This window comes from Plasmodium gallinaceum (assembly GCF_900005855.1).
Source record: "Plasmodium gallinaceum strain 8A genome assembly, contig: PGAL8A_v1_62, whole genome shotgun sequence".
Lineage (NCBI taxonomy): Eukaryota > Apicomplexa > Aconoidasida > Haemosporida > Plasmodiidae > Plasmodium > Plasmodium gallinaceum.
The window spans coordinates 581,831-594,343 of NW_021628221.1; the positions used below are offsets into that span (position 1 = coordinate 581,831).

The following is a 12,513-nucleotide window of genomic DNA, read 5'->3' on the forward strand; positions in this document are numbered from 1 at the left end:
TTTAAAAAAAAAAAAAAAAAAAAAAAAAAAAAAGAAACCATGCAAATGATGCATTAAATTGGCTAAATTACAAAAAAAGGGTTAAATGTTAAATAAAAAAAAAAAAAAAAAAAAAGCTGGTTTATAAATAATTAATTGAAATAACAATAAATTATTTTATTTTATTTTTAAGATCAAAGCTATGAACTGTTTTGTAAGCATATTAAAATTTAAAAGAAATCATACAATTGTATATAAATATATTGCATTTTAAAACAATTGAAAAAAGAAAAAAGTTCTTTTTGAATTTAAAGTTAACAATAAAATTTTTATATATTTTTTTTTATTCTTTAAAAATAACGAAAAACAAAAAAATATTTCATTTTATTTTTTGCACGCTATTTTTATTTTAACTGAATCATATGTAATAAATGCATATATATAAGTAAAAGGTTATACTTTTACATTTTTTTTTTTAAGATACACATTTTTGTGCATTCATATTATGTATATATTTTTTTTTTTTTTTTTTTTTTTTTTTTTTTTAAAAGAGAATAAAAAAAAAATATAATTTTATTATTTTATTTTTTTTGTCTATTAAATTATAACAAAAAGAAAGAAGAATAGAAAATGAAATAGAGTATGAGAGTAAAAAGTAATTTACACAAATTTTACCTATTCTTTTTTATGGTGCAAAAAAAAAAAAAAAAAATAATAATTTAAAAAAATTTTAGCATTAAAGAAAAAAAGTGCTACTACGACAAATAATTATAAAATTAATAATATTATTATAATTTTTATTAACAAAATTATCATTAAATTAATTGAACAATAGTAAATAGGAATAACATTACTTAATTTTAATAAGAAAAATATTTAACAAAAATATTGTAACTATTAGGTCAATATTAAAAAATTGTTAAATTTAGAAAAATTCTTGAATTTATTTTTTTTTTTTTTAAATTCAATACATTTTTATCATAGTAATATTGAAAAAATTTTTAGTTATATATTATATACATACAAGTATTTTCTATATTTTTAAAAAAAAAAAAAAAATAATATGCATAATTTTCAATTTGTAGCATTAAAAATTGTTGTATTTTCCCCCTTACATTTAAATTTATTAAATACAACATTTTATTGAAAAATAAAATATTATTATTTTATAATATATATATGTATCTAATTCTAATAATTCATTCTATTTAAATATTACCCTTTTTTTTTTTTTTTTTTTCGAAGCATGCTATATGAATTAAAGTGCTATTAATTTAAAAACTATAAGCTCTATAGAGTTATCTATATTTAGTGTATATATTTCATCATAATAAATATTATTTTTAAATAAATATATTTTTTAAAATAACATTGTCATTATTTATACATAATTTTTTTTTAAGAAAAAAAAAAAAAATTGAAAGATATTTAAAAAGATATCAGGCAATTTATTCTAAAGTATATTAATATTTGCAACAAAGTCATAAAAAATTGTATTATAAAATTTTATTATTATATTTTTTCAAAACATAGAGATACATTATTCTTTTTTTATCTTTCTACATAATTATTTGTTTTTATTTTTAACAAAAAAATGTTATTCAAAACTTATTGAGTTACTTATTATTTTTTTATACTATTAATTAACTTAAATATAATTATTTATGAAATACGTTTATTTATAGCATATTTATGGGAATTTATGGAGATAACTATAAATATTCATTCCTAGAATTTTACTTTAAAGTTTCATAATTATTTTTTTTAAACAAATTTTATATATATTTTCACCTATTTACGATTAAATTCACTTTAAAAGTACTAGTCCTCTTCATTTTTTATTTTAAAAGTTCTGGCTATTTTTATTTGAGTATTTTTCAGTATGTTTCAGCATTTTTAATTTTCGTGTAGTAAGATTTTTATTATTTTCATGTTTTATTGTATTGTTCTTTATGTTATGAAAATAAATTTATTTACTTAAAATTGTTTCATTTTTCTTATCTTTGTGTGCATCATTTTTTAGAAAATTCTTCTGATTATTTTGTTTTATTTTACTACGATAGTCATCTATTAAATTTAGTGGCTTTTTAATAGGGACACTTTTATTTTCTAATTTTAATGTTATTTTTTCTTTTTTTTCATCTTTATTTATTGTTATATATTTATTATTTTTAAAAATTTCTACCTTTTGTTTATTTCCTATATGATGTTTACCTTTGATATTTAATGGTATATTTTCATGATTAATTTCTATTTGTTTTTTTTTGTCATTTTCTACTTTGAATTTTGTCATTTTTCTAGTTTCAGCTTGTATTACTTCATCTTTTTTTTTTGTAGAATCTATAATTTTGTATTTTATTCTTTCATTTATGTTAGCCTTATCACCATTCATGTATTCCTTAATTTTTTCATAGAATATTTTTCTTATTTCTTTTCTTGGTGTTTCTTTGAATATCTCCTTTTCTATGTATTCATTTATTTCTTTATTTTTCTTTTTAGTTTCCTTCTTTGTTTCATACGTTTTCTTATTTTTTTTTTCTTCACTTGAAATTTGTTCTATCTCATTTTCTCTTTCATTAGTTTTAATTGTTAAACGTTCATTTTGATTTTTTATGTTTTTAATTATTCTACTATTCTTTTCATTTCCTCTGTTTACACAAAATTCTGTTTCGCTATTTTCTTTTCCACTGCTTTCGGTTTCGCTATTTTCTTTTCCACTTCTTTCAGTTTCGCTATTTTCTTTTCCACTTCTTTCAGTTTCGCTATTTTCTTTTCCACTGCTTTCAGTTTCGCTATAATCTATTTTACTTTTATTATCTCCAATTATCTCATTTTGACCTTTTTCGTTTTCATCCATAGTTTCATTATTTTCAATATCTGTTTTTGTTTCCACGTTTACATCTATATTCTTTTTTTTATTCTGTAACTTAATATTATTCTTTTGGTTATTTTGTTTATTATTCTCTTCAAAATCTTTTCTTATATATGTTTTTAAATTAAAGTTTTTATCAAATATTTCATAATCATTATATTTGCTTTTAAAATTATTATCAAGTACATCCTTTAATTTTATGTTAGTTAATCTATTTTTTTGATTTAATAAAAAGTTAACATTGTAATTTTCCTTCTTTAAATCAATGGCCTTTTCATAACCATTATTATGAATGAAATATTGTATATATTTTAACTGTAAAATAATTGCAATTTCACAAGGGTTATTTAAGTATGCATTATTGAAAATAATCGGTATATTTAATTTTCTCAACAAACTTTGTAAAATAAAAAAATTATTTCTGATATCTATATTATTTATATTTTTAAATTCTTCTCTAGTAAAATATCCATACCTATAAAATATTAATAAAATTTTTAAACAGTCGGAGAATTCGTTAACAATATGCGGCATTTCATTACATTCTTGTTCATCTTTAAATAATACATAAGAAGCAAATGTTTTGAATACTTTTTTTTGTTTTTTCAAATAGTTAAGATATTTTTCATTTTTATCCTTATGATCTCTAGAAAAACTTATATCGTTTATTTCATTATTATAATAAATTTTATTTTTATTATTTAACACATTAAAAGGGTCATTCATTGTTTCATGGGATAATGGTAACGAAAATTTTTTGAGTGTATGGTTATACCAATTTAATAATGGAATGGAAATTTTTTTTAAATTTTGGAATTCAAACCTGTCAAACAATTGTAAAAGTAACATGTTGACTTTTTTTTTTTTTTTTTCATAAATGTCTATTGATGATACCATAGAGTAATAATATGGATTGTTCATATAAATTATTGATAAAGCCTTTTCTAAATTTTTTATAGCACATTTTTTTTTTATTGCCTTAATAAAAATTCCTCGAATCTCAACTTCAGGATTGTAAACTTTTATTAATCTTAAAATTATTAAGCCATCTTTTATTTCTTCATATAAATTATTTTCATTCAAAATTCTACTGCATATTAAAAGACTATTTAACCAATCAATAACAACAGAAAATGAGTGTATTTTTAAGTACTTTGTTTTATATAGAGTTTCCTTATCTTTAGCATAAGGTGTACATTTTGTAATTTCATTGTAAACCTTTCCTTTATTTTCAAATTTAAGAATCTTCATTAAAATAAAATATAAAAACAACAAATTAATAACAAATTAATCAAAATATATTATTAAGATTTTTAATTTTACAACTTTAAATTACATTTTTTTTTTTTTTAATATTCTAAAAAATTAAATTTTTTTATTGTTCTTCGTTTTATAAATAAAAAAAATTTTATTAAATTGTATATACATATATATATATATATATATATATATGTGTAAACAAAAAAGACAATAGATAAATAATATGAAAAGTTTTTTATTCTCAATAACTTAAAAATACATTTATATATATTTTATTTCAAATAAATTTTAAAGTTTTTTATTCTTATGTAATTTTCAAAATTTTTTAACATTTTTAGAATTTAAAGATAAACTTATTGGTTATTATGAATTAATATTAAAAATATAATTGGACAAAAAAAAAAAAAAAAAAAATAAAAAATAAAAAATAAAATAAAAAATAATTTAGCAAAAAAGTTTATTTAAAAATAAAATAAAAAAAGAATAATAGTAACAAAATTGCAAATATTTTTTGTGCACGAAAAAAAGATGTAACTTTTAAGATTTTTTTATATACTTGAATAAAATTAAAATATATTACATATGAAAAAAATTAAAAAAGTAAATCATGGAAATACGTGTTATTATCATTCTTGTCCTCTTTTGTTTTCAAAGAAAATTTTTCAAGTTTTCTTTTAACCTAATGAAAAAAAAAAAAAAAAAAAACAAAATAAGTATATGTTTTTCTGTTTTAAACTTAGACAAATGTAAAAATATAATAAAAATATTTTTATCTTTATTTTTTTATTATAAATATTTTTACATAAAATAAATTTTCCTTTTTCAATTTTGAATTTTTAGGGTTATGTGCTGATGAAGGGCTATTACATTCACTACTGGAATCTCCTTTTTTATATCTCTTTTTTCTTCTTTTTCTTTTCATTTTTTTTTTTTCCTTTTTTTTCAAATATTCTTTAATTTTTCTATAATGTAATTTATATGCACAGTCCATACAAGCTCTCACATTTACTTTTGTCTATAAATAGGAAATAGGTCAAAATTTAATAAATATTTAATAAAATTCTCAAATAATTTTTTATTATTACTTCTTTTTTTTCCCCTCCTTCAATATATTCAAATAAAAATTCATATGTTTTTAAATCTGTATTATTACATTTTTTAGATGAACAAATTATATGTCCTTTGCCACTTATTATTTCTTCTTCTGTTCTCCATCTCAAACCTATCTATAAATAAATTATAAAAAATAAATTATATATTATGCTATATTTAATTTTTTTAAAAAAAAAAAAAAAAATTTAAATATAAAAAATTATTTATATATTAATAATTTAAAAGGAAATATATTATATTTATTTTAGCTGTTGTAGAATATATATACAATTTTAAATTATGGGAACATAATTCAATATTTAGAAAAAATAATAATATTACAACACTAATTAAAACATATATAAAATAAAAGGTAATGAATAATATTTTCCTTACTTTAGATTCTTTATACTTTGTCAAATCGCATATAACATATTTGTTACATATACTATTATAATAATTTTGTAAAAGAGAGTTTTTTTCTGTTGACTAAAAAATCATAATAAAAGAAGAAAATATAAATAATTTTCATCTAAAATTTAGACATTTTTTTTTTTTTTTTTTTTTTTTGAACTTCATTCATACTACATCATGTATAAAATTATATTTTTTCTTTAAAATATCATAATCGTTTAAATATTGCTCGTTGTCACTTTTATTTTTTTCTTTCTCTAATAAGCGAAGAGACATCATAAGCTTATGCCTTTCAAAGGCATTTAATTCATCAAATATTTTCCTGATATTACAAAAAAAAATATATATATATATTTAAACAAATTTAAATAATCATATAAAAATTTCAAGTTTTATTGTTATTTTAAAAAATATATTTTTTTTATTAACTTTGGAATATTATAGCCACTTAAATTAATATAATTCATAGTTGATAATTTTCTAATTATATATTAAGACAAAAATTGTAAAGATTAATATAATATTTAACATACTAATTTAAAATATACTTATTTTTTAATTATAAAAAAAATAAGAACAGAAAAAATATTAAATATTTTGCAATTTAATAAGAAAAGATTTTATGAGATAAAAATTTTCTCAACATTATTGGAGTTTCATAAAAAGTTAAAATGATAATTTTTTCTTTAAAAAAATTTACAAAAATAATTTTGTATTTTTTTTTTTTTTTTTTTTTTTTTTTAATTGTAATTTTTACTAAATTGTTTTTATCAAATTTTATTGTATTATTTGTGATATACTTTTTCTTTTAAAAATTTTAATAAGAAAAAAAAATATAAAATATTTCAAAAAAGTATTATTATATAGATTTAACATAAATTTAAATAACAAAAAATAAATTAATAAAATTTAAATTAATTGAATTATAAATAAATAGATGAAATAAGCATAAAAAAATTATCTCAGTAATTCATCCTTCTAAGGGATTTGTAGAAGTCTTCCACTTTAATTTCATCTTCTATTTCACTTCCTAAAAATATTTAAAAAATTAAAAATATAAGGATAATTTCTTTAATTAAATCAAGAAATAAATAAAAATACTACTTGAAAAAGAAAAAAATTTTTATCAATTTGAATAAAACATTCATAAATTTTCAAGAAAAATGAAAAAAAAAATATACATATATAAATATATAAATATTCTTATGTAGAAATAAAGTATAATATAAAAAAATTAACATAATAGGATATGGAAAATTTTGTTGTGTATTTTATAAAGCAAATTTTTTTTTTTTTTTTTTTGATATATATTTTCAGATATACAAAGAAAAAAAAAAAATAAATGAGATATAATAAAATTGATTATTTTAATCATATTAATAGGAATTTTCTTAATTTTTTTTTTTATATTTTATCTTATTTTTCTCATACCTTTAACAGTCCTTTGTAAGTGATGGATTAAGGTATCTCTGCATAAGTTAGAGATATATAGAGGAGATAAATCCTTTTTTTTCTTAAAAATATTTTCAGACATAAAAATTTGAAAACTTTTTGAGTATAAGAAATCTGTAGATTTTATATTGTTACTTTTTAAGCATTTTTGAAAAAGTTTATAAATATCCTTATTGTCCCAATATTCAAAATCTTTTGTTTGATAAATGTATTTAATTCTATGGTTCATTAAAAGATTATCATCAATATTATCAATGGATGTTGTAGTAGCTATAATCAAAATTAAACAAGGGTTATTTTTCCATTTTTGTTCGAAATGTATTTTATCAATATTTTCATAAAAACATAATTTTAATCTTCTTGAAAACTTCTCCATTTCAGTAACATTTTCTTTAAAACATATATTTTCTATAGCATCTAATAGAATTATACATGGTTGTAATTTACTTTTCGCATATTCAAAAATTTCATTTAAAAATTTTTCTGATTCCCCCATTATTTTATTAAATATATTTGAACAGTTAATAATAATAGAATTACAATTACATTCCTCAATTATTTTTTTCGATATAAATGTTTTACCAGATCCACTGCTACCATGTATTAATATACCCACACTATCAAAAAAATTAATAGAAGTTGCATTTTTTTTTTTGTCAATATTAAAATTTTCAATAACTTCCTTTTTTAATCTATTTATTAAAACATTTTCACCTATTATTTCGCTAAATCCATATGTTTTTTCTCTTAATTTTTTACAAAGTACTTTAAAATCTTTTTTCTTGTATAATTCAATTTCATGTGTATGAATAAATACATGAGAATCGTTTTGAAAATTTAGAACTTTCGAAAAAAAATGATTATTATTAATGTTTTGAAATAACTTTTTAATAAAATTTTTATCTTTTATGACAATTTTATTTTTTTTTAGTAAACTTATAATTCTTTCCCTATATTCATCTTGAAACAATTTCGTTAAGTTTTCTATATTAAAGCTATTAGTTATTTTAGAAACATCCTTAATTTGATTTTTAGAATAATTTAAATTATTTTTTTTATATAAATGGGTTAATAATTTATATCTATCTTTTTTATGAAGAAAATTGGGAAAAATAAAAACAAAGAAATTGTTCATATAAGAATTAAATAAAGATATAATATTATCATCATTGCTACTATTATTTAAAATATTATTATTATTAGTAGTAGAAGAAATAATAAAAATGTGAGCATTTAAATTCATATTTTTCCATATATAAATATATTTTAAAAATAAAAACATGATGCAATTCTTTTTAAAATATGAAAAATTATTTATATAGTCAAAATTTTTTATTAATAAAAAAGAATAACCACCATTAAATAAATTTAACCCCAATATTTTTTCATTTAATTTTTTTCTTTTTTTTTTCTTTTTTAAAAAATAAAATAACAACTTAAAATTTTTTTTTTTCCACACTAATTGTTTTAATACAGCTATTTTAGTAAAACTAATTAATATGTATTCTAAATTCATATAAAATTTATTGATTTTTTCAATTTCTTTTCTATTTTTTATATTTGTTATAGCATTTTCTTTTAATAGAAGTTCATAATAATATGGGTAAAGAATTTTATTTATATACAATTTATTTTTGTATTCTTTGTATTTTTTATTTTCTGAAAAAATTTTTTTATTGAATTCATTATTTTTTAAATTATATAAATCGAAACTACTAGCACTTTCATTGTCTGAAAAAATAGATAGAATTGTTTTGTTTCTACCATTATCTTTTATACTATTATAATTATCTACATTATTATTTAATTTACTAGATAATGTAGCATATTTGCTATAAGAGTTATTATAATTAGAAAAATTGTTCAATTTATAGATATCATTTAGTTCATTTAAGTTTCCTACATATGTTTCCACACTTGATTTCTTGCAATTTACTTTATTCTGTTCGTTTATATATAAATTATTATAATTTAAATTGTTAGTTTTTTCTAAATTAATTAATTTTAAATATTTATTTTTAATTTTAAAGGAATTATAGATTTTAAATGAGAAATTTGGTTTATTAATACATTTTAGTATATTTTTTTTATTAACTTCATAATATTTATTATTCATTTGATGAAGCACCTCATTATTTTTTACGATTTTTTTGCAATTTGAAAAACTTAGTGATTCTATATATTTGTAGTCACATACTATTGGATATTTTTCATATTCAATTATATCAATAATAAAAATATCATCATTATGATATTTAAATGGAAATGAAAGAAATAAATCTTTTATAAAATCTTTTTTTTTATTACCAGACTTTCCTATAAGGAAATATAAATTTGTATTAAAATGATTAACCAAATTTTTAGAAAAAAAAAAATTAAACAATTCAACATCAAAAATTATGGAATTTTTTATGATCATATAATTAATTATTTTTTTAGCCAATTTTTTATTAATTGATCCATTTCTTTTCAAAAAGCTATCTAACCATAATTTGAAAATTTTTTTATAATATTTCCTTCTTATAAAAACATTAAACATATATTTAAATATATCCTTTTTTTTGCTACCCGCTCTTATCTTTAATTTTATATTTTTTAATTTGTTATTCTCTATAAATTCACCATTTAATTTATTTTCTTTTATAAAAATACTTTTAAAATTTTTTTCTTCAATAAAATCTTCTTTTAAATTATTTTCTCTTATATTAACATTTCTTAAATTATTATCTTTTTTAGATTCATTTTTAAAATTATTTTCTTTTGTATAACTTCTGGAAATTCTCTTTTTTATAAAATTATTTTCTGAATAATTCTCTTCTATAATATCATTCTTTTTGTTACTGTCTTTTATAGATTCATTTTTTGAGTTGTTTTCTTTAATAAAACTCTTTTTTGAATTATTTTCGTATTTACTTTTAAATGTCAAGATTTTGTCTATGAATATTTTGGGTTTAAAATTATTTTTGTCTCTTCTACTATTTAGAATAGCATATTTTGTATATTTTTCATCATTTAAAAATTTTTTGTTATAAATATGGAAATTTTTATTTTTATAGATTAATGTATTGTTTTTTTGCTCACATTTTTCTTTATTTTGTATATTCCATTCCTCTAGGTTATTTAATACATATTGCAAACTTTCGTTATATGATAAATTTTTTATCCATTTATATTTTAAAATTTTTTTATTAACTAATTTTTCGTATTCATTTTTAAACAAATTTTTAGAAGGGTTACGACTTTTTTGAAAATAAGAGAAGGATTTATTTGAATTACAGTAAACGCACAAATTTTCAATTAATTCATCATTTTTCATTTTAAATTATTTCTACAGTTTTTTTTCATTATTATAATTTCTATTAATATTCTACAAATAAGAAAGAAAAAGAAAATTCCCATATAAATAAATAGTAGAAAAAATTTTATATAAAAATTTTTAAGAATACATATTTTCCTAAAAAAATATTGTATACATATTTATTTTTTTTTATAGTTAAATTAGAGTAAATCAAAAAAAAAAAAAAAAAAAAAAAATTCATATATATATTTTTAAAATTTATGAATTGTTCAATTCNGAAAAAAAAAAAAAAAAAAAAAAAAAATTTAATAAAATATATTTTTAATAGGCAAAAAAAAAAAAAAAAAAGATTACAAGTTATTTATACTTATAAAAATGATATGAAAAAAAGAAAAAAGGTAAAAATAATTTTAAAGAAATAAAAATGGAAATATATAAAAACATAAAAGAAATAAGAGATAGCATAAAACAAATAAAATTTGAGTGCCAAAAACTAAAAAAGGATATTAAAAAAAAAGAAGAAGATAGTAAATTATTTAAAATATCTACAGTTGTATTAAAAAAATATAATTTTTATTTGTACAATAATTTAATTAATATTTCAAATAATCATTTTGATAATATTTTTATGTATAGTTGTGGAATACTTTTCACTAGTACAATTTTTGAGGATGTTAATAAAAAATACAGTAGTTTAATCAATAGTAATTTTTCTAATCTTACTCGACATGAGCAGAGTAATAAAATAAATGAATATAATACATCATTGGTAAATATTAAAAATGAAAAAATGTTATTTCAAATAAACAATAATTTAGAAAAGAAGAAACGAAAGAAATACAAAGAGAATAACAAAACATCTTCTAAAAAAAAAAAAGTTTATAATAAGAATAGCATCAATTACAGTCTCAGATTAAACAATTATGAAAAATCTATAGAAAGTGTAAAGAGTGAGGATATGAAATCAGAAGGAAAAAATACGTCTTTTAATATAAAAGAAAAAAATAATTCAGTTTATAAGTGTAAGTTTAATGAGGAAGAAAAAGAAGAAGAATCTGACAATGAATCAGATAAAATTGTGAACAATTTAAAAGAAAAAATGTATAAAAAAAATTATGAAGATATAAGAAATAAAAAAAAAAAAAAAAAAAAAAAAACTCTTATTCAAAAATTAAATGGTAATTTTTATGATGATAAAGAAAAAAAATCTTATAATAATTTTAGTTTTGGCAAAACATATAATAAAAAAGAAGAAATAGAATTAAATTTAGACAGTATAAATAATAATAGTGATATAACTGACATTATTGTACCAAATAAAGATAATTTTTTAAATTTTAATAAAAATTACTCATATAATTTTTCACAAATGAATAATACTTACGGTGAAAAACAAATAACAGATGATAAGGATTATAAAATGAAATTCTCTTCAAATGAATCGTCAAAACATAAAAGCTTTTATTCTGGTTTGTACAGAAACAAGAGTTTCTACGAGAAAAAAAAAATAAATAATAAAAGTTACATTGATTTATATGTGGATATAATAAAAAATGGTAAAGTTTTTTCATTTTTTGAAAACAAAAAGAAGGAAAAAAATACATTTGAGAAATTTGTGAATCAAATAAAAAATATATTTTTTATTAATGAAAATAAAGATAACCAACTAAAAAACATAGAGAAAAAAAAAGATGAGTTTAATATACTGAAATACCAATGCTTAATTAAATCAAGAAAAATGAAAATTTATTTATGCGTATGTCCGAATTGTTCAAAAAATTTTTACCTGTTAATAAAAAAAAGCTCAAATAAAAAATTAATTTCAAAAGTTTTTCATCCCTCTCATTTTTCTTCTCTAGTTAATGATTTAAGAAAACAAAAAACAAATATTTTTAATGAACAAAATAAAAAAAAATCTGAAAGTTTTTGCTTGGATATTAATTCAGTGGAGTATTTTTATGAAGAAAAATGTTTTAATGAAAATAATTTTGATTTTTGCAATTGTTACTCTAAAATAGAAAAAACGAATAACTTTTTTGATAATTTAGATATACTACTTTATATATAAGAAATAATTTTTTTTTTTAATAAAGAATTAAGCTTAATTTTTGTTTGTATATAAATATATATAATAGTTTTTTTTTAA

The 12,513-nt window shown here is 17.0% G+C and overlaps 4 protein-coding genes across 4 annotated transcripts; 1 reads left to right on the forward strand and 3 right to left on the reverse strand.

Moving 5' to 3' along the window:
* Positions 1-1,948: 1,948 nt before the first annotated feature.
* Positions 1,949-4,102, reverse strand: PGAL8A_00108300 (conserved Plasmodium protein, unknown function; the record flags this gene model as incomplete). The annotated part of the gene is made up of 1 exon (XM_028673577.1): positions 1,949-4,102. One exon carries the CDS (start codon positions 4,100-4,102, stop codon positions 1,949-1,951), a length of 2,154 nt encoding a protein of 717 aa, XP_028526200.1.
* Positions 4,103-4,703: 601 nt separating this feature from the next.
* Positions 4,704-6,084, reverse strand: PGAL8A_00108400 (conserved protein, unknown function; the record flags this gene model as incomplete). The annotated part of the gene is made up of 6 exons (XM_028673588.1): positions 4,704-4,790; positions 4,914-5,126; positions 5,197-5,337; positions 5,600-5,692; positions 5,792-5,939; positions 6,047-6,084. 6 exons carry the CDS (start codon positions 6,082-6,084, stop codon positions 4,704-4,706), a joined length of 720 nt encoding a protein of 239 aa, XP_028526201.1.
* A 495-nt stretch (positions 6,085-6,579) lies between these two features.
* Positions 6,580-10,385, reverse strand: PGAL8A_00108500 (AAA family ATPase, putative; the record flags this gene model as incomplete). Its single annotated transcript, XM_028673599.1, has 2 exons — positions 6,580-6,647; positions 7,049-10,385. 2 exons carry the CDS (start codon positions 10,383-10,385, stop codon positions 6,580-6,582), a joined length of 3,405 nt encoding a protein of 1,134 aa, XP_028526202.1.
* Positions 10,386-10,791: 406 nt separating this feature from the next.
* PGAL8A_00108600 (conserved Plasmodium protein, unknown function) lies at positions 10,792-12,435 on the forward strand (the record flags this gene model as incomplete). Its single annotated transcript, XM_028673610.1, has 1 exon — positions 10,792-12,435. The coding sequence occupies one exon, from the start codon at positions 10,792-10,794 to the stop codon at positions 12,433-12,435; it is 1,644 nt and encodes a 547-aa protein (XP_028526203.1).
* Positions 12,436-12,513: the final 78 nt, after the last annotated feature.